The 22,979-nt window shown below is 36.9% G+C and overlaps 1 protein-coding gene across 9 annotated transcripts in view; it reads left to right on the forward strand.

The window, feature by feature from the left end:
- ADGRV1 (adhesion G protein-coupled receptor V1) overlaps positions 1 to 22,979 on the forward strand; it is a 288,663-nt gene that overhangs the window by 231,198 nt on the left and 34,486 nt on the right. For 8 of the 9 annotated variants that reach the window (XM_071448717.1, XM_071448721.1, XM_071448720.1 and 5 more), the window contains one exon: positions 12,015 to 12,172. The exons of the other annotated variant lie outside the window; for it this stretch is intronic. In XM_071448717.1, the coding sequence (XP_071304818.1) occupies positions 12,015 to 12,172 (158 nt within the window). The remainder of the gene's footprint in view (positions 1 to 12,014; positions 12,173 to 22,979) is intronic. 9 annotated transcript variants of the gene reach the window in all.

Consider the following 22,979-nt stretch of genomic DNA (forward strand, 5'->3'; position numbering starts at 1 on the left):
TCTTCCTGAGTCACAATACCATTGTTCTTGCCTTACAGTGCTCAATTTACTCAAGATGTCACTTTTTCTTCTAAAACTTGCCAAGGTTATTCCTAATATAATAACTTAGGTTGTTATGAATAATGAGACGTGAGAAATGAGGAATGCACCTGACCATTAGTGCTCAGCTTCAGTTACATGGCCTTTTAGTCATATTTTGATCAAGGTATCCATAGCCTTCCTTTTAATGCATGTCATTATGTAAATGCAGTACATTATATTATTATGACTTTTTCTACAGTAGCTGGAGTTTTCTGGCTGGGGGTGAGCAAGGTCTTAGGAGGGGACATGGCCAGGACAGCTGACCCAAGCTGACCCAAGGGATACTCCATGATGTATCCTGTCTGCTCAGATATAAAACCTAAGAGAAAGGAGGAGGAAGGGGTTTGTTGTTATGATGTTTGTCTTATGGAGCAAATGCTACAGATACTCAAGTCCTGCTTCTTGGGAAGTGATTGGACATCACCTGCTGATGGGAAGTGGACCACAAGTCTTTTCTTTTCCTTTTTCTTCCACATGCAACCTTGTTCTTTGCTTTATTAAACTGTATTTATCTGACCCATGAGGATTTTTTCATCTTATTTGCTGTCCCACCCTTCCTCTCTTGGTTTGCTGAGGAGGGGAGCAATAGAGCAGCTTGGAGAGCATCTGACATCCTGCCAAAGGGAGTCCACCAGAAAGCTGTAAGGCCTGGAGTAGGATTTGAGTAGCATTGACAGGCTGTAGAGGACAGGAGGAGTCAAATCTTACCTAGAATCATCCATAATGACCTCTTAGAGCCTCTGCCTTGGCATTGTTTTAGAATTATCGAATTGGAGTGATGCAAAACAGACCTAGGAATTTTGGATAGGAAGAGGATCCATTCTTGGTCAAAGATCCTTAGATCTATTCTAGTGGGTGTCCCCCACCAAGTCAGATTCTTGTTTTTCCTTTCCACTTCTCTAAGTAGACACATTGTGACAAGTTGGACCAACATTTCATTGCAAAATGTCTTAAGCTATACTTTCATGCAAATGCATCCATAGAAACAGAAAGACCTGACTAAATACTTTCCTGGTAGCTGTAATACCTTTATTGTACTTTCTGACCTTGCAGTAACATTCTCAAAAGCCTTGTAAAAATTATTTTACGTCACTAAGTTTTCTTTCTGTGATGCAAATTGGAAATTTTAACCTCTTTAGCCTATGCTTAATGTATGATAAGTATAAATGACAGAATGATTACTCAATGCTACCATTTGCATGATGTTATTACTCAAAGCACATCTGAAAAAAAAGGTTGCTTTCTGAAGGCTTGGGGCAGGGAAAGGTAATGCTTTGGATGCCCCTGTGGCTATTGTATTGGAGCACAATTTGCCCTTTTCAAAAGAAACTACAAAAAGGAAATCTTTGCTGATGGTTGTTTTAGAATTCTTGTGTCTTATGCCAATCTTTAGAGAGAGATTGTCTAACCAGCATCAGGATGCAAGACATACTAGCAGTGACAATAACGTTTTTGGTAAATGCTATTTTGGGTACTTTTAAAATAAATACTGCATCGTCAGACTGGAGCTATGTGATTTTCATCCTTGGACATTGGAAAGATTACTCTTCTATTTTGTAGTTTGCATTGTGCCATGTTTTAGTCGATAGCAGCTATAAATAGCAAAAAAGTATGCTAAGAAAGCTAGAACTAGAACTAGACAAGTTCTCTGTATATGTGCACCTGCATATCTTGTCCGTCCTATGCCTGTGCGTAGCTTGCAGTTATTGGTAATGAAGAGAAGGAAAAGGAAGGGCAAAGGGGAGAAAGGAAAGGAGAAAAGGAAAGGAGAAAAGAAAAGGAGTGAAATTGAGAAAATATCTACAGTGGGAAAGAAGAAAGCTCAGCTGATCTTCATTCTAGGCTTAACTCTCTATTGCCTAGGAAATGTTTAACAAGTCTACCAGAGATTACATTGGAAAAAATGCTTCAACTAGAGAAACAAGATCTGTCTGACATCTGTCATTGTAAGGCATGTGCTTTAATTACTTATTTTGTATTTATTTGTGGGGGTTTTTTTTGCTCCAAGCATCACCTCTTGGGCTTGAAAGTACGTTTCTAATTTTTGTTCGGTTGCTCTTCTAAGGTGCCCAATCCCGATCATTTTCAGTCTGCTAAATACAGCTAATCCCTCCTGTGACTACTCTGATAGCCATCTGCCAATAATGATACAGTTTAAGCTCTTCAGCTTGTGTTTTCCAGCAAGCAAAATATATTACAACATGGAGTATTCTAATTTTGCTTTTTGTCTGCTTGTAGATTGCCAGTTCCTTGGCTACTTATAGTTTTCCAGTAATTGTCCTTTCCTATTAGCAAAAACACCACAAACCAAACAAACCAAAACATATTAGAAATATTTTTCCCATGTGTTCAGAGCAGAACATATGTACAAGACCTCTGGTGGCTTTCATAGCTCTAGTGTGAACTTTTTTCATTCAGTTTTTGTTCTTGAAATTTGCCAAAAGCAGACTGTTCTGGTTTTGACTGGTGCAGATGTAATTTTCTTCATAGTAGCTAGTACACAGCACTGTGTGTTTTGATGATTTGTCTGCTGCTGCATAGTCCTCACCCTAAGTCCCGGTCTTTGCAGTGTTTCATTTAATGCCTGTGAGGAGCTGCACAGAAAGCTGTGAGAGGGCATGGCCAGGACAGGTAGCAACAACTGGCCAAAGAGATATTCCACACTATAGAACATCGCATCCAATATATAAACAGCGAGAGTCACCTGGAAGGGGACAGATAATTGTTCAGGAATGGGCTGGGCATCAGTCAGTGGTGATGTGCGCTTGTATAGTGTATTCCTTGTTTCTTCCAGGTTCGGTTACTACCTCTCATTCTTATTATTATTGTTAATATTTCAATTATTAACTTTATTACTATCATCATCATTGTCATTATCATCATATTCAGTATTACTATACTATTTTATTTCCATTATTAAATAGTTCTTAACCCACAAGGTTCACATTTCATTTCCAATTCTCTCCACTGACAGGGCAGGTGGGGAGAGTGAGCAACTGGTCCTTACCTGCTCACTAGGATTAAACCCAACACAGGCTCAGCATGCCACTGTGAGGTATTTGTAAGACTGATTAGAGCAGAACATTTACCTCATGTGTGTTGCAGAGTAGGCAGTTTTTTGTGGATCCAAGTATGACCTTTACATCTTTGGAAGAGTGTAAAATTACAACTCCTGTCATTGTTAATGTGGTCCATAGTAATTTCCAGATTCTATTCTGCAAAAATAAAACTAGCTAGTGAGTTCACTAGGTATGCAGTGTGTTTTACATTACTTTCCTTGTATTGCCTCCTTTGTAATTTAAATAGTGTAAGAGGTCTCAAGTCCATTTATAAAACAAACCTCTAAACTTGTGAAATAATGAAATCAATTTTGCCTGATGTAGTCTGTTGTCCAAAAAAATCTTGATAATGAGCTGAACACTTTAGCATGTCTCCTATTTTTTTTGGTTTCTGACTTTAGTGAAATATTAATATATATCTAGCAATCTCAAATTCTGCACTATATTCCAAGACATATTGAAAAAGATTGTCAGCAGTTCTCAGGTTTTCAGAATTCTTAGTTGAAATGTTTTAAGGAATAATTACCTTAAAGTGACCTTCAAATATTTTTCAACATTTGCCTTGATGAAACATATAATTTTTATTTGTGTAGTAAAGCTCATAAAAACCTCCAAATAAATGCTAGATCACCTTTCATTCTCCAAGGTACTCATAAAGCATATCAAATTGGGCCACACTCTTTAATTCAGTTTCACTCAGGTTGAAAAAATGTGAAGTCTTTTTCCAGGGTGTTGCATGGATTGTTGTTAATGTGTACAGAAGACTGTGTGAAGCTGACTGATGAGTACAAGTCTAAATTCGTGTGTCTTTGGCAGTATGAATTTTTTTTATAATGTAGAAATCTCTAGAATCTTGCCTACTGTAGAAACAGGAATTTCTTTCATGTGGCTTGAATTTCCTCAAAAACTAATGACTACCATCTCAAATGATACCTGTGATAAGCTTAGCACACCCTTTCCTTATGGTTTTCTCCACATCACTTCATAGATGCATAAGCTTTTCTCTTAAAAAAACAAGCCAAAAACCACAAAAAACCCCAAGCAAACAGAAAAACTCCAAAAAACCAAAAATCCCCAAACAAAACAAAATAAAACACACACACAAAAAAACAACAAATCAAAAGTACAAAAAACCAACAAAAAAAAACCCCTCACCAAAAAACACCCCTGCACAACAAAAATGTCCATATTTCATTCCCTGTCAGGAGAATGGAAAAATAAAAAAGAGAATTAGAATAGTTATTAGGAAGAAATTATTTTTTGTGAGGATGTTAAGGGACTGAAACACATTCTGGAACACATTGCCTAGAGAAGCTGTGCATGCTCCATCCCTGGAAACGTTCAAGACCAGGTTGGATGCAAATTGGAGCAACCAGATCTAATGGAAGGTGTCCCTGCCTATGGCAGCGCAGTTGGAACAAGACGAACTTTAAGATCCCTTCCAATGCAAACCATTCTAGGATTCTGTGAATCTATCGTTATATTGTTGTTTAATGTTTTTATGAAAAAGGATAACAGATACAACATAAAAGAAAGTAGAGTGGAACTCCATAATCTATCTGATAAGGTTGATTCATCAGGTTAAATAGGCTTTGACAGTGCAAGAGCCAATACGTTTATCTTCTTGGAAGGTTTGTCCACCATTGACTTGGTCTCAAACAGTTGTTAAACCCATTGTTTTCCTGAGTGCCATTTTAAAGTAAATGAATATTATTCTTGTTTTCCTGTAAAATGATTTGCTGTAAAGGCCAATGTCTCAGAACACCAGATATTTGATAGATAAGGACACTTGTAATTTTTTGTCACATTTAGCCTTTTATAGTTTCAAGATACAGTCAAAAGAGGTTGTCCGTGGAATTCAATTCAAGGCAATGCAATAATGGAATTAAACTGTTCTTATCGCATTGAGCAAATTTAAAATTTTACAATTGTAAATATTTTTTCCTCAGAAGGGCACAGAAAATGTCAGTCCTTCAGTTTTTTAACAATTGTTATTTCCCTAGCAATGTCGCTTGTTATTTATTTTTGTTTTCCATTTTTAATATTAATTATGTAATTGTGCTAACAGTAGTTCCAGTATACATGTTATCAATTGTTTCTTGTGTTTCCTTTAAAAGTATTAGGGAAAACAAAGAGAAGGAATGGCCTTCTCATATCATATGTAGCTGAAATACCTCTCCAGATTTTAGGAATTGTGATGTTTTAAGAGATCACAGAAGACTTTACAAAAACAATTGAAGTGTCAGATAACATGCTTCATCCCCTTGAGAAGAATCTGCTTAAATAGATTTGAGGGGGGAAAAAGGAAAATCAAGGTAAAACGCTGATTCTGGCTGGCCAATAAGTGAGGTAATTTTTATCAATTTATAGATTTAAATGTATATGATTTTCTAAAGATACATCTTTACCAAGGGGAAAGATGTGTCTTAATTTCCCCTAATCTTTCTGTGTTGTATTTGAAAGTAGCAATTTAAATTAAATGAACACCTGCAGTAGTCATCAATGAGAACACTATTTTATATACTAAAGCTATTTCTCATCATTCTAGGCCTGAAGAAAACAACATATGAATTAAATGTCTTATTGATTTGTATTGCAAGAAAAATAGCTGCTTAGTTTCAATAGTATGTTTTTTCCAGTTGTAAAATGATTAACAAGTAATTACATACTAGTATAGAATTATATAGTATAGAATCCTTAGTATAGAATTATACCTTGGAGAAGAAGCATACTACAGACAATTCTTTCTAACTTAATTTTTAGCCTCTTTCATGGAAGAGAACTTTCATGGATACAGACATACAAAGAGCTTTTGAAAATATGCTTTATGTTCTGTTCTGTTATGTTAGAAACAATTGAGATGGAAATAAAGTACTGTTTAAAGTATACCATGCATGAAATAAGAGACTGGGAGGATACAAGGTGAAGTCTTGAAGACAATGAAATTGAATGAGTTTAGATAGGAGTAGGGCAAGAGAAACCAATGGGAATATCTTAATGTCAAAGTGTTATGATCTGATTATAAGATACTTCTGGCCAAATCAAGGTGTTAACGAGACCACACGCTGAAATCAGTAGTAAAGATTAAATTTAACAATAAATGTGAGGTAGAGAGATAGGAAAGAAGAGGAAAGTGGGAGGGACAGGGGAGGAAAGAAATAGAGTGAGAGATTAAGCAGAAGATGAAAATATATTCACCACATGGATTCCTGCAGCACCCCACTGGTCCTTCTACACCCTGGTCTTCAGTGGTGGGGGTCTCCCTGTTGCTAACCTGGAGGTACCACTTTTATACAGTCCAAGTTTGGGGTATCCATGGGGCCTAGATGCAGTTTCCACAACTTCGGCTGACATGTGGATCCTTTCTCACAGTTTTCACTGTGTGTTTTTTTTTTTTTTGTCCAGATAAGTCTTATGTCCCCACAGTCTGTACATCAGAATTTTGCCTGGTATGCTAATTCCAGATCTTCACCTTCGTTAGGTCTGGTGTTAATGTCTTCCTGTTTTGCCATCTGTGCTTATCTCAAATTCCATTGTTGTGGCTTATCTTATGGAGACAGTGTCCTGGGCTAGGTGACTGCATTCTTTAAGCCCTCACACCACCCCATGCCTCAAATGCTGAATTCCAGGGACTTTTCCTCAGTTTGTATTTTTCACGGGGGTGGTGCATACACAGAAAAGACAAAGAGAAAAGACAGAAGCAACAGAAATAATAATGACAGTAATCATAAAATGTACAACAGCTGTTCAAGTAATTAAATAGACAAATCCAACAGCAATCGTCAACCCAATTCTCAATAGACCCAACTCCCAATATCTGACTCCCAACTATTAGAATATGGATCTTAGCCAGGTATTGGGGCTAATTTCTTGAAGCCAATCTTAGGGTTAGAGTGATTGAAAAAGTTCTGATGTCAGACATTTCTGTGGCTCAGGCTTTTTCAATTGATGATATCACGAATGGCAATAGTGCATTCAGTTTCTATAAGATTTAACATTCCATATACCGCTTGTTCTTTTAATAGTAACATATCTAATGCCAACTGACTTTGACACTTGTTAGAATTGCAAGTTAATATCTGGTCATATCTGGTCCATTACTGAAGGCATGTACCTGCCACATAACATTTCCTAAGATCCGCTGGTGCTATGGAAAAGCTACCTTAAACCTAAAACCTATCTTTTGTCCCACTATATCTGGGGCACATATACTACTGATCCATTCTTAGCTTTGTTCAGGAGAATTAAATTCCTGTCATGTCCTTCCTGCTGATGAATAGTGAAATACACAATTTGGGCAAATGGATGAGACTACTATCTTGCACGTTAGACCAGCATGCGGAGTTAGGGTCGGTCACTTTTCATCAGAATATCCCCAGACTGATCCAAGTGCTGTACCACAGTGGCTTGTCTTGCAAGTGCATCTGTCTATCAGGTACATTTGGGGCTTGAAATTAGCCATAGAATTACACAGCAAGTGTTGATGTTTAAATTCCCTGCAGGGGTATCCCAAACAAATACACATGTTACGTATTATGACAGGTATTTTCTCAGTCAGCCAAGACTCAAGGGGATGACCAGGTCTCGCAGCACAATTGATGATTACATTTGCACACTGAAACAAGTGTGAATGGGTTTGTTGAGGATGTGTCTTCATGTACTTTAAAAGCTTCAAAATAGGGTTCTTTCTCAACCACATCAGCATATAGCTGGAGAAATTTTGTTAGTAATGACAGAATTACAGAATATTCTGACTTGGAAGGGACCCACATTCCTGTCCCACTGGGTAATTCTACACACCATGAGAAATTAAGTTTTAGCACACGAAGTTCTCATACAAAATATGAAAAGTTCTAATATAAAAAAATAGATTCTTATATAAAAAGGTTTTCAGACAAACACATCTTCAAATTGAGCCTATACTCAGTTCTCCAGAGGATAGATTAAAGCTCTGTTGTGATTTAATTTTGACACAAAACAAAAGCTGTGGCTACTGTTGATGGAATCATAAGTGAAATGATTTTCCTTTCAAATTTAGTTGTTTTTTTCTCTCTTTTTTTGTTATTATTGTTTTTTTAATTTTATTTTCAGTGGGAAAATTGCTCTCATTACATTCCTTTGCAATTACTACTGCAGGGAAATTGCACCCACGAGTTGGAAGCATGTGTGGTCCACAGTGTACTGTAGTTACTATATTGACTGGAATAGATAAAAGAAGTGAGGTGAGGTTAAAATAATCATGCTAGAAAACCTAATAGTAGATCCGGCATATTAATGTGAGAATACAAGTATTTTCAAAAACAGTTACAGGTCTTGATAGGTGGTAAAAGGCTTTTCTGAATTTTATCCATGAGCTATTTTTAGTCCATGGCTGTCCATCATTCTAATTTAGGAAGGGAGACTCAATTATTTCCTTTTGTTTTGTTAAGATTGTTTAGGTTACTTATTAATTCTTCTGATGTTTCTGAAAAATTATGCCAAGTCATGATATATAAAAGCCTTCTGGGGCAGAACTTGCAAGGTTAATACATGTTTGCATGATTCCAATATGCATAAATTCTTGAACCAACTCTCATGCTAAATTTGGTAGAATTTTCTAATTCTCAGCTGGTAGAAATAAAAGAATATATGCATGAGATAAAAGTAAAAGCTTTTCCCACACCATTTATTTTTTTAGTTTGTCTTTTTACAAAGACAAACTTGGCAAAAATCAAAGTAATAAAACATTCAATGTTTTTCCTTATGTAATCTTACTAATATTTGGTCTCCCAATGAGTTCCTTCAATTAAAACACAAACAAATCACAAAAATTGGTAAACTGAAAATACAAGCAATTATTGGGGCCAGTTAAAAAATGTTCCATCAGTTTTTGTTATCAGCTTTCTATAAAAAGGTACTTATCTCAAGTTCCTGTTGATGGCTTTTCTCATAGGAACAGTGTTTTGAGACAATTGCATTCTTTAAGTCCTCACACAAAATTAACAGAGAAATTTATAGCAATCCAAACAAAATTAGACATCAACAAAGTCAATGATCAAAACAAAGTAGTCAGCACAGAACCAGAGTTGAGCCCTCCAATCAGATAACAATAGTCAAGAAGGGCAGGACTTATGGCAGCTTGGGACAAAAGCTAAATAGCTTTCTTTCCAATACTAGAAGAGGCCTAAGCTGGGATCAAAAATTCTCAAAAGGGTGAGGGGAAAAAAGTAAATTTTGATAAAAGGAAGTGTTACAAGGAAGTCATGGTATCTCTATGATAAAATGAGAACTGAAGAAGCTGGAAGTGCTCGTTTCCTGTTGGCTTTTTTTTCTTTTTTTTGGTTGGTTGGTTGGTTGTTTTTTTTTTTCTCTCTTGCAGAAGGTAGTATTTCAGTGGATAGATTTTTTTGATTGGTTGGTTGGTTGGTTTGTTGGTTGTTTAGTTGGTTTTTTTGCTATCACTCAAATTCAAAACAAACGAAACAAAATACTTAAAGAAATCTAGGGCCTTAAAAAAAAAAAGAAAAAAGGAACTTTCTGGAAAGCTAGGAAAGGAAATTACTGCAGGAAATAATGCTCTTCAGACAAATAAGATTTATAATTATGTAGATTTTTAAGCTTCTACATCAGTCTTGCGGGGCCTTTTAAAGTAGAGTACTTGTTTTCTGAAACATCAACTTAGCTGATATTTTGGGGTATTTTTCTAATATTTCTATCCAGTGCTAGGAATATGCAATACAGAGTAGTTCCATGAGACAGATGTGTCACAGTAATGGAATAATATCTGTGTCCCCAGTATTAAGTACAATAAATAATTGCAGCTGGTTCCTATAATGTTATTCCATATGATTTCTATAATAAAATATATCTGTCAACATATGTCATCACATGACTATATATGAATTAATCTTACAGGATGATGTGGTTGTCATTGACCTGCACATCATTGCTTCAAGAAAAAAAATTCAAAGTAAGCTTTGAAGATTAATATGGCTTTGTGTATTTCTTTACATAACTTTCCAGTATATTTTTTGGAGCAAGTACCAAAGGTTATTTGTAAAAGTGATTCATCTTTGTAGATTTTCATTTTTATACTGCTTTTTTAAAGTGAATATAAAGGAGTGATAACAATAAAGTTTCAAAAACTCTGGTAGATTTTTGGAGTGCATATTATCTTTGAAAAACAAAAATTCATCAAGTTGAAAAAAATACAGATTTGAGAACTTAAATATGATTTTATAGAGGATTATTCTTGTGCTGAGATTCTTGCCTTCAGGATAATCATTAAATACAGCATAGGTTGTGGTGATATGATTTCATTTCTTAGTGCTAGTTGTGCCAACTCAAGAATATATTTGGGGAAAAAAATAACTTTCATACCCAAGAAATAATTAAAATTAGAAAGATTAAATGGATGGGATGTTGTGCTCCATATCAACCATGTTGAGAGCAGATCAAGGGGGATGATCCTGGCCCTCTGCTTAGCACTCATGAAGTCACACCTGGAGTGCTGGGTTCAGTTCTGGTCTTCTCAGTACAAAAGGGACGTGGACAGACTGTACAAGGTCCTGTGAAGGCCACCAAGATGAGCAAAGGACTGAAGTATCTCTTCTATGAGGAAAGGAACAAACACTTTGAATTACGATGCAGAGTTCCTACTTTCCCTGATGCATGTTCAGTTATGTTATCAGATGATATCTAAGCTTGGTGTCTGACTGAGCCTCTAGATTCTGCAGAGAGCTGTGAAAGATATCTAGATTGTACTGGAAATTATTTTTGGGATTCACTGAGTATGCATGACTGCTGTTCTGAAAGACACAACACAGGATGCAATCTTGACTTTATGGCAGTATATGAAAGTACACCTAAGCAAACCCAGAAGGTTTATCCAAGCAGGTATGTCAGTGAACCATGTACCTAGGCCTCTCTCAGACATATATCAGCATCAGTGCTAAGCTTACTTAGATGTGCTGGTCTAAGAAATAGGAAGGCTGTAAGTTACACCCTCTCAGTAGGGATGGCAGTGGTCACATAATCTCAAGACATACTGACTCCTGCACCATCCCTTGGGCTGCTCTGTTGTGCGTCATCCGTAGAGTGGGTCAGTGGCTGTAAAGCCCATACTGGTCTCCAGGGAGAGCACAGAAAACCCTGATCTCTCACACTCCTAGAGCCCTCTTTAACTATCATCTCCTTTTTGTTCAAGTCATCATTATATATGGATAATTTGACTGTTTCAGGGATAATTAATATTCTTGACACATCTTTAAAAATAATTATAACAAATAAATGAAAAGGGCAAGGAGAGGCTGAACAACTGGGGGAAAAAAGGAGGAGGGAGTGAACATTTGGTTTCTGTGAGCAAATGACTTGAGAAGGAAAAGTTATGTTGTCTTTAGGACTTGTTCATTTATTTTAAAAATATCTTTTTCAAAACTTAATTTGTGCTTTCAGGAGCTAAGTATAGAAAATTTCATTATGTCCTTTTAGAAATTGGTGACTAAGAATGATCACTTTAAATGAATATAGAAGCATGTAGTTTGTTAAAATACAATATTTTTCATTTCCAGTTTAATTTTTTTCAAAATTGGTTAAGCTAAATATAACATGCATACTGGAAGAGCAAAAGCTATACTTCTTAAGATATCATTATATCTTAAGAAGTATAGCTTTTGCTCTTCCAGTATGCATGTTATATTTAGCTTAACCAATGAGATAAGACCCAACTGAACAGAAAGGAACTTATCAAGGCTACTCTGGGAACAGAGTTAAAGGATTTGTGGTTTGTAAAGCACATCCTTTTTCATAAATATTTGTTTCTGTATTCTACTTGTGGCCTTTCAAGGTGTCTCTTACGCTTATCAATAGCATTTTTTTTCCATTTTTTTCCATCAGGTGTTTCATTCCAAATGCCTATGCTGCTCTCTTCACTGCTGCTCTGGTGCCATTAATGTGCCTGGTGGTGGTTTTTGTGGTGTTCATCCATGCCTATCAGGTGACTCCTCAATGGAAGGCGTATGATGATATTTTCAGAGGAAGAACGAATGCAGCAGGTATGATTTGTCAGCAAACAAGTTGTACCTTTGAATGGTAGGGACTGTTCTTGCCAGTTCGGAGAACCCCACCTGAAACCATGGTTCAGTAGATACCTACGCACTTACTTTAAGATTACGCCTGCTAATGTCGCTTTGATGTCTGTGAAAGTACTTTGATGATCAAAGCTATGCAGATGCTTAACTGTCTGAGGGAGTTAAAAATATGTAAAACCCAGAACAAGAAATTAGTATCACTGGCTTTGTGACTAAGTCTAGTCTACCTAAAGAGAAGACCAGAAATAAAACAAAGCACTGCTTTGGATCACTGTGTCCCCATGCTAGATTTTGGCTGGAGATACCGAACAACCTATCCCAGGGAGGCCTGGGGCTGCTCAGGTGCAGTGATTGCCCACTTGCAGAGCATGATCACCTATGGATGCAGGCTGTACCTCCTGCTCAACCCCAGGTGATGGGCATAGCTTTGTGATGGGCACAGCTTTGGGTCATTGTGTTTTGCTGTATATTTTGTGGCTGTGAAGCCAAGCAGAGGTGCTCTGTGCCCTGGACTATTTGGAGTTAATGCCTCTGTTTTGATATTTCCTATGCTACTTGCAACTAAAACGTGCTTGAAAGGAAAAATCTGTCTTGTGCAAAACAGGAAGTTTCAGTCAGCCTCCTCTATCAGAACAATTTCAACTACAATGTTCCCAAAATAAAGTTGTGGTAGTTTAGACCAATATTTAATAATAATAGGACACTCTGTGGGAAGCTTAGAATATTTCTATTCTCTTCATAGTATTTTGTAAAAAAAAATAAGAGCTTTAAAACCTAATGCAAATAATCTTTTGATATTTGGGGTACAGAGATATATTCCTTTCTTGAGAAAATTATAATAAATATTAAGTATGTACAATCTGAACATTTCTGCAAATATTTCTGTCCTTTTTAATGACACAATGTTAGCTTGACTAAGATCTGTATGAATTCAGATAAGGTCTGATGATATCCAAGACCTTAGTTGCACTCTTTAATTTCTCTCTGATATAAATGCACAGAGGTGATTCCTCTTGTCAGTCTTTCAGTTAATTTATTTATAAAGAAATTGTAATTGTGCACCTGCAAGGCAAACTGCTGTTTTGCTACCAAAGAGCTTTTGTAAGCACAAATGAAATACTGCATATGGTGACAGTGAGAGCAGGTTGGAGATGGGCTATTTTAGAGAGAAAAACAAGCTGTGTCCTGCAATTTATGGTGGCTGTAATTGTATAAGAGGACTCCATGTAGCTGTGTTTATGATTTAACCTTCTAGAGAGAAAATATGGTGATTTCTGCAGTTTGGAACATTACCTATAACTACATATCACAGTACGAACTGTTGACTAGGATCTCTGCCTTTTTTGACTGAATATTTGTCTTCTGAAATTAAAGGTATTGGTAGTATATTTACACAGTTTTTAATGTCTTCTGGGTATATTGTGCTTGTAAGACTTAGTGAAAGGCAGTTTGCAGTGGTAAGGCCGAGTATCACTTATAAATCTCGAATCTTGACATTCACTCAGCTGACTCCATTTTCTTACAAAATTCCTGGGAGCTGCTGCTGCTCCTGTTATTGTAGCCACATAAATGGATGCTTTGGGAAACAACATTTTTCACATCAGTAAATTTATCTGCAGTCAGTTTCATGATGATATTTTACTTTTGAAACATAAAAGAGGTCTTCCATTATACCTGCACCAAGTTCTGACTTACAAGACACTATGTGTTAGGAAAGTCTTTTTGTAATGTTGCCTCCTTAAGTTGCACAGACATACAGTATTTTTTCTGTTTTCTTTTGACAATGAATATGCCATAAAATATGAATATCCCATCTCTCTGTTTCATCCAAAACCAGAGGAAAGGTGGGGCCACCAAGCAACAGTTTATCTATGCCTTAGAGAATTCAGGACAGAAGACATCAGTTGCTCTTCCCTTTTCTACTAATACATCCACTCCGTTATAGACAGCCATCATGTTGTTCTTCTACAGCTATTGGAATAAATTCTGTAAATTCTGTAAAACATCTTGCTGAACTTAGGTAGTAGCATGGTGGTTTACTACTTTTTTCTCTCCTATGAGCAGAGTTTGTTACTACCCACACTAAAGGAGAATACTGTGTATTTTTTCTTTCCTGAGAGCAGACTAACAATGCTGGGTTTCACTGTACATGCTTAAAAGAAAACATTTGGTAGCTGCAAAGATGATCTGTTTCTAGACAGATAAATATTTTCTTGGAAAACGATAGGGTATAATTGGAAGGTCTATTACTTTTATTTATACAATGCCCTTTTTTAATTGTACCTCCTTTTCTGTCATGCATATATTCTTCCTAGCCCTCTATATTATTCCTAGTAAATTCTTATCTCTTGTACCTTATTCTGGTAGTTTCAAGAAAATACCATAGCCCAACTATGGTATAGACAGCTAGCCCAGAAAAAATCTCTTTTAGTAATTGGTGCCAATTCCTTTGGCAGCGGTCTGTGATCTTCCTAGAAAGTGTTTATACTCTTTACTGTGACTAGGTTGTCACTGTAAAAGAATATGATAAAATGAAGGTTTTAGTGTAGAATAAAAGCAAGTAAATAGGTTAGCCAAATCTTAATTTGAGCAATATGCACACTTCTCATTACCCTGTCTGCAGCAGCAAATATGTGAGTTTGCCCTCTCGTGCTCTTTTTTACTGTTCCAGAATTTCTGTTACTGGTCATGTTGGTTTGCATGGTGATGGATATAATTTACTTAGCTCAGAGAATTTTCCTTGACAGTAGAGGGCTCAAGAAAGGGCAGTGGGAGAGTCAAGAATTAGTTATCTCTTAGAGCAGTCATTTTTTCCTTCTCAAAAGTGAATATTGGAAAGAAAAGTGTGAAAGGCTGAAAAGACTGGGAAAGATGATTTTCAAGGAATGCTAGCTCTATCTCTGTAGTCATTCAGAAGTAGGCATTGAGTTTGCTTAAAAAGAGTCCTCACTTTGTACAGATTCTGTTTGCCAGCCTTTCAGCAAACATGTTCTGTTGGCTGACTGTCCTCCTATATATAGAAACTACCTTCTCAAAAATTAGCCTTGACAGGAGCCAAGTCAGAGATTCATTGGATAAACAGCCTTTGGGCTAACTAATATTTAAGTTTACATCACAGGACACTGTTGGCCCTCCTGGCTGCCAGGGCACTGGTGACTCATATTCAGTTTGTATTTGACCAAGAACCCGGATCCCTTTCCATGGCATGCTTTTCAGCATCTCATTCCCCAATCTGTCTGTCCATCCATCCAGGGTTGCCCCACCCCAGTGCAGAATCTGGCACTTTCCTTTACTGAACTTCTTGTGGTTGGTGATTGCCCATTCCTGTGCCCACTCCTGTGGCTGGCTGAGGTCTCTCTGCAGGGCCTCCCTGCCTTCGAGAGTCAACAGATCCTCCCACATTTGTATTATCTGTGACCTTGCTTAGTGTTCCTTCCAGTCCTGTGTCTAAGTCATTAATAAAGATCTTAAAGAGCACAGGGCTGAGGATGGAGCCCTGTGAAAACCCACTAGTGACAGGTCCTAATATGCAAATACAGAAAATGAATAGTAACAGGACAGCAATCCAATATAAATTGTTTTGTTTTCTGTTTGCTAACCTTTCCTAATTTCAAAAAAAGATTTAAAAATGTAACAGAACAACTTGAATGTTCCCCCCCCGATAATTGTAAATAGATAAGCTTCATTTATTGAGTGAATCTTGAACTTACATAATTTTCACTGGCATGCCCTGCTTATAAATATGCAGTACAACTTACCTGAATCAGATACCATAATTGCAAAAGTGCCAGAATTAAGGTAAAGATTAAAACTTCATGTTGTCAAAATAGAACTTCATTAATAATGCCTTAGATATTTACTTGCAAAACTTTAACTCCTACTTTCATCTTCCTTCATATAAATTTCTTCAATATGAAATCGTAGAATCATTTGGGTTGGAAGGGACTTTAAAGATCATCTAGTTCCAGCCTCTAGATACATTTAATGTGTTAGCAGTTTGCAATTCCTAGTCACAACAGAGCATGCTAAATAGTCTGCCTACACCAACTGAGTTATATGCATTCACAGTACTCAGCACACACACTGTATATAATATTTTAGTCTTCATAATGCTCTAGGAGCTTTTCTTTTTTGTGATTAGGAGAAAAACAAATCTTTGCCTTTGAGAATTTTTAAAAATTCTATTAGGACAAAATGCACAAGCTGAAATAATTAGGAGTTGAAATAATGAACTAAGATCTGAATAAGGTAATAACATAAATGTATCCTCTTCACTCGTGTAATTTAGATTGCTTGCAATATGCTTCACATGTCTAAATTAGCTTTTTTCCTTCGAAGAAGTCTGCAGAAACAAGTTCAAATCCATGAATTGTAACTGCACAGTTGCAATTTTAGCACTCATTTAATATTTTGCAACTGTGCATTTCAATAATTTTATGTGGAAATAAATAGGATTATATTTTTCTTTATTCTGTTGATTTGCTTCTTTTCTGTGATGTGCCATGTTCCCTGCATAACAGTAATAGCATAAGCTATGATAAAAGGCCCTATTTTTCCCCTTTTATTATAACACAAGGTGTCTTAAAGTTGTGTGTGAAAGTTTGCCAAAACCCTGAGATTTAGTGCAAAGGTTTGAGAGGCTAGTCTTTTATGATTTTGAAGTAGTGATGTATTTGTTATACTTAATGGAACATGTGCTTTTCTTTTAGAAAGTATACTTTAATTTCAAAATTTTCCTTGTTACAAGGATCAGCAGATCAAAAAAATATTAATGAACAAAATATTTTGGCACATTTTTTACTTCCTATTTCTACAAACTATCAATGAACATTTTTTTTCAGTTCAGTTTCATGGACATGGATCTATTAGTTTTCTTGTCTTCAGTATCTGGTACTGTTAAATTCTGCACATTTAACATTCCCAGTGAGGATTCAATGGTTTTGTTATGATTCATTGATTGCATTTTCTTGGTGGTATATTTCCCTCTTTGAACTTTATGAGAGGAACCTGATTTGTTTTGTTTTTTATTTTGGCCACAAAATCCTGTTACCAAACCCCCTTTTTTTTTTTTTTACTGCAGCTGTCAAAAACAATTGAAAACCAAGCCAGCAGGACTTGGAACACTGGTTTTCAAGCTTATTTTAAAAAAATGTTGTTGTGACATTTTTATATTTACATTGCTAAGTTTAACTGGTGACTTCTTAAGCAATAGCCTGTAAATATTTTACTAATTTAGGTCTCCCAAAAATTGTTGAAATTCTGTGAAGCAGCACACTCTCCCCAGTCTTCTGGGAAAAAAAGTTTATAAAGATCTTTCAGGTTTTGCAGTAGATCTTCATGTTTAGCTAAAAACTGTTAAAAGCTATTAAGGTTGCATTATCAGTTGCAGTTTAAGAGCCAGCCTAAGGAGAGGACACATAGTAAATATTTATATGTAAACTCAGAATACAATTAAAGCTGTATTATTCAATTGCCTCTTTTATTGAATTTCTTATTTATTAAAAAGAATAAAGAAAATGGGAAAAGAAAATAATATGGACCAACACGGTGGTGAAAATACAGACATTTAAATACATTATGAATGCACAGTTCATGCTTTATTTTCCACAGTTAAATCATATAGATATTTTCTGCAAAGACATATTCTGCAATATCATCAAAGCATTAATATTATTTAACAATTTTCAGTTTTCTTAATTTATATTTAGTTTAACATTTTTCATTGCTCAGACTTGTTGTTCTGCCTAATATCAGGGAAGGATGGAAGTGGCAGAAGGAAAGAAGTGGCAGAAGGAAGGAAGGAAGGAAGGAAGGAAGGAAGGAAGGAAGGAAGGAAGGAAGGAAGGAAGGAAGGAAGGAAGGAAGGAAGGAAGGAAGGAAGGAAGGAAGGAAGGAAGGAAGGAAGGAAGGAAGGACTTCTGTTTTGATGCCTTTGTTTAAGTGAGTTGTTGGTAATTCAGTTAGTAGATGTTCTAAGTGCTTGCCCATTGCTTTTCCTCACTTTAAAGAAAAAAGCCCCTCTTAACAGGAAGGCATTTTCCAATAATTTTTCACTATGCACCATGAGCAGTCACTGCCTGAAATTGTACAGGAGGTTTTCTGTTGCTTCCTCTCTGCCTGGTAAAATAGGTTGTAATAGACAGCATCAAACTATTAATTCATAATCAATAGGCACTATACAGGGATGAGAGGTTAAGCACAGGAACTGTCACTTCATTAGTGAAGTTACACTGCCGTATTTTAATCCACCTCAATCTTCAACGTGCTGTTAGGTGAGCCATTGAAAGTATGACAGTGCGTCATGGTGCAAGGCTCCTCCTCATCTTCTTTTTCATCTTCACAGTTGCTTCCACTTCTTTATTCTTCAATGCTGCTTGTCCTCCCAGTCTTGGACTACCAAGAGGCCACATGGCTCTTAGTGTTCTCAGATACAGAGGCTGGCAGATATCCCCTTCCCATGATTTCCAAAAGAGGTGTTTCATGCATACAAAGGGAGTTGATGGACAGGATACAAATGGTACTGAAAAATATTTTTTCTCTTTTTTTTAGGCAGGTTCATCCCATGTTCTAAAATTTAATATCTATCACCACTTGTCCAATCCTTTCAGGCACAGAAGTGTGAAAAGTGTTGCAGTTCTTATTTCTGAAGAAGTGTGCCCTGGCTCACTGGAACCACAGTCCTAGGGGGTTGAACTTCTTTGCGGACATCAGTAAGCAGCCTGCTTAGGTTGCAGTAGGTTTGGGTGTAGACATAGGAGATCATGAAATTATTTTTCTTGGTAGGTCATTGCAAACCATGGAATCATAGAATGGCTTGGGTTGGAAGGGCTTTTTAAAGGTCATCTAGTCAAACCTCCCTGCAATGAACAGAGACATCTCCTGATACCTTAGAATGCAACAGAGAATGAAACTTTAAACTTCACCAGTCTTCCTCTTCTTTGTGAGGTTTATTTCAGGTTTATTTGTAAGGGTTTCGTTTGTTGCAAACTTAAAAACAGTGTCGGTGACATCATAACTGTTCGGAAATGTTTCATGTTTTGTTTCCTATTCTTTCTTCTTGTTTCTACTATAGGGAAACCAAACAACATATACAAGGCTCACAGCTTTTTCAGCTGGGCAATCTGGCATTTTATTACCTGAATCTTATGATATTACTGTAGTGTTCCTTATTCTTCTGATAATTCTTCTGAACTTAAGAAGTTCAGAATGATTTTGTGAAAGAAAAGTCCCCTGAAGATTACTAAATAGGGAAAAAAGCCCTGTGTCTGGTTAGGGAATCTCCTGAGTTGTAAATGGGAGAATCGCTGGGAGAAGTATTATATCCATCCAACTTTTTTGGCCCTTCTTAAAAGCAAGGCCAGACAAACTTTTTATATACCTAGTACAGTTCCTTTTAGGTTCTTGATGAGGTGACTGAGTTTTTCCATCATCCTCATATTTTCCCTGGATTATGAGTTTTGTAATCTAATCCAAACTCATAATGAAAATACTACAGCCTATCTTTCAAATTCTCACAGTTCGAGAATTTGGAAGTTTCTCTCACATTGTTTTTGTGTGAATCACTTACAAAATCTTGTGTTTACTCTAAGGACTCTCCTACTGTAGTAAACTACAATTTTATTACCCTTAATAATTTATTACAATGTACTGCAGCCCTCCGAACAGAAAATTAATTTTACAGATTAACAAGGAAATTATCTTTTCTCAACAATGAAGGAGTGACTAACAGGGGACACTTCTAGTTGTTTGGTAAATTGAATGAATACAATTTCACCAAGTTAAATATCAAGCTGGACTATGGTAAGTTTTCAAGCTCTAACAAGCTGCAACTAGAGCTACATAAACTGCATTTATCTGTATTGAATTTGTCAATGCTGTCAGTGTTTCTTAAGCTTATAGTAAGGAAACAGGGACATTTTTCAAGGAAAGTCAGGAACAGTCAGGACAATGATATATGCATGCATATATACATTTGTATGTATTTAAGGAGGGTGTGGACTACCTGTTGCTTAAATAAAATCTTCCATCACTTCTGGTATTAAAAAACAGTCTGGTAAGTATACCAAAAATGGGGACCAGCATGATTGGATTATATAATACCCAACAGAATTGCTTGTCTGTGTCTCAGTTACATCACCGTAATTTTGAGCTGACTTCTCCACATCATAAGTCTTATCCACGAAGGTTTATCCTTAGTAATAACTCACTTGGACTTAGAGTAAAAGTCATATCAGGGAAGTTTCATCTGCTCAGAATAACCCTTTGGGATTTCTTTGGGAGTGGGTTATTGGTTTTATATTCGCATGAAGAAAACTACAAATAATTATACTATTTTGGTCCATATCAAGACTATTTATTAGCATTCTCTTTCTTTGTGCAATTCTGATTTTACGAACTTAAAAGAATTTGTGCTTTTTTTCTGATATGTTTGCTCTAATTATTGAGCTTTTGTTGGATCAAAATCCAACAAATGGGTATACAGAACTTGAAGATCCAAGGCTTTAAATGATGCCACAGTTTCAACTCTGTATTAGCTCTTTGCAATACTGATAACTAGGCAATTATTAGCAATGAGGAAAAAAAAGAACGGAACTGTACCAATATTCAGTATGTGGCAAAAAGCCAGTATCTTTACAGTTTTTCTGGTTAAAATGTTATGTCTGTATGATGTGGGGTATTGCCTACATTCAGAAGGCCCTTACTATTTGTGCAATATTAAAAAAAATGGCTAAAGGGCTCCCAAACTGCTGTTTCTGGAGCAATGCCTGTAAAAACACATACCCACTTTTTGTTGATGCTTCATAACTAATGTGGAGAGGGGAGTGTCTGGCCAAGCAGTGTGCAGACCTGGCAAACATGGACTTTGAATTCTGCTGCAAATATGGTAACACAGGGGCTGGCTCTTTTCAGTTTCTGGAGAACATGTGGAGGTGAAAACTTTTGTTTTCCTTATTGCAAACTTTGTCCAGGCAGACATCTTCCTGCCAGCATTCCCTAAATCTTTTATGCTGTAAATATAGTGGAGAACATAAAATGGAGAATGTGTGCATCCTTAAGGACAGATTCTGCACATATTTTTGAAGATGAATGAAGTTAACTGGTTCAAAGTCTATCTTGTGGGTCTCTTGGGCTGAGAGGAAATTGTCACTGTAAGTTTTTTGGGGTCTGATGTCTTATGTTTGACTTGAAAAGGAAAATAACAACAAATCAAAGAATAAGCTATTCTTATCATTTCCTACAACCCTGTAAGTGGCCAGAGCTGGGACCACTTATGTAACCATGTGTCATGGTTTGGCACTGGCTAGATGCCAGGCAGCCATGAAAAACCATTCACTCATTGTCCTCTGTTATAGTTGAGCAGAGGAGGGGGAAAGAAAAAACCCAAAAGGCTTATGGTGTGAGATAAGGATTAGGAGGAAACACTTTAAGGGCAAAATAGGCTCAAAACTTAAAAGACAAAAGGAAAAAAATATTAAAAAAATTAAAAGAGGAGAATGCAAACTAAATAAACCTTTAGAACACCCTTTCTCCACCCCACTCCCACTCTTCCTTCCTTCCCACTGACAGTGCAGGGAGACAAAACAGTTTTTTAGTCATTTTTTTATTCCATCTGTTATTTTTAAAAAATCTTCAGTTTGCTTAGGAAGAAGAGTCTCTTCTGTTATGTTGTGGGGTCCTTCTCACAGGAAACAGTTCTTTGTAACTTCTCTAAAGTGGTTCTAATTTTCATGAGTAGCAGTCCCGCCCAACCTGCTGTAAGTGAGTACCTCCCACGGGCAAAGCAGTCTTCCCACAACCGTTTGCATAGGTCATTAGTTCATGGAATGTAGTCTTTTAAGGATGAACTGTCTAGTTTTAAAGCAAGGACTCTCTTTCTCTATCTCTGGAAGCAAGGGTCTTCTTTCTTTCTTCAAGTTTCCCCCTAGACTACAGCTTTTCAGCTTCCACATGCTCCAGCATGAACACATTTTCTCACAGGCTGTGAGTGCACCTCTGCATCCCCACATGTACTTCACAAATTACAGGGAAATAGTTTGTTTTATTATAGTCCTTACCATGGCTTGTAGAAGAATCCCAGCTCTGATGCCTGGAGCACCTCCTGCTCCTCCATCCTTTCACTGACCTTGGTGTCCCCATGTTGCTCTCATGTGTCTTCACCTTTTCCTTTTCTCTGACATAGGAAAGAATTGGGGTCTGTAGGTTTGGTTGTTTTCAAGTTCTGTGAGTTGAAAGATTCTTATAGGGTTGATCCCATCCAAGCTCTGCATTGAGGAATTGCTTGTCATGACTTTTGCTGCTGGCCAGGTGGTCCTCGCCAGCACAGCACAGGTGGCACCAGCTGCCACAGTGCCAGCTCCGTTCAGCGCCTCTCTTCATGCGGGGCACTGAAAGGAGCAGCTGCTGCTGCTGCCTGTGTCCTTATGCCCTCAGCATGGTTAGTTAAAACAGCCAAGCGAGCACAGTTTGCTGTGGACTGTGCTGAGATAGCCCTGGCCACATGGTCCCAGTCACACTGGGAAGGCCCCCAGTGGCCACCTTGCCACCCTGGGAGGAGAAGAAGGAAGAGGAATTGCATGTATTTTTTTTCCTTCTTAAGTATGTAATCACAGAGGCATTACCAACTACTTTAATTGGCTTAGCAGCATGCCTATTTTTAGACCCAGCCCACGATTGACTTTGCCAGGCATAGAGAAAGCTTCTAGCAGCTTCCCACAGGAAAAATTACTTCTGTGGCTGGCGTCTTCCCTCCTCAAAAAAAATCGAGCCATGC

The sequence above is a fragment of the Agelaius tricolor genome, unplaced genomic scaffold, assembly GCF_023055355.1.
Source record: "Agelaius tricolor isolate 1412-34295 unplaced genomic scaffold, bAgeTri1.0.p SCAF_27, whole genome shotgun sequence".
NCBI classification, from domain to species: domain Eukaryota; kingdom Metazoa; phylum Chordata; class Aves; order Passeriformes; family Icteridae; genus Agelaius; species Agelaius tricolor.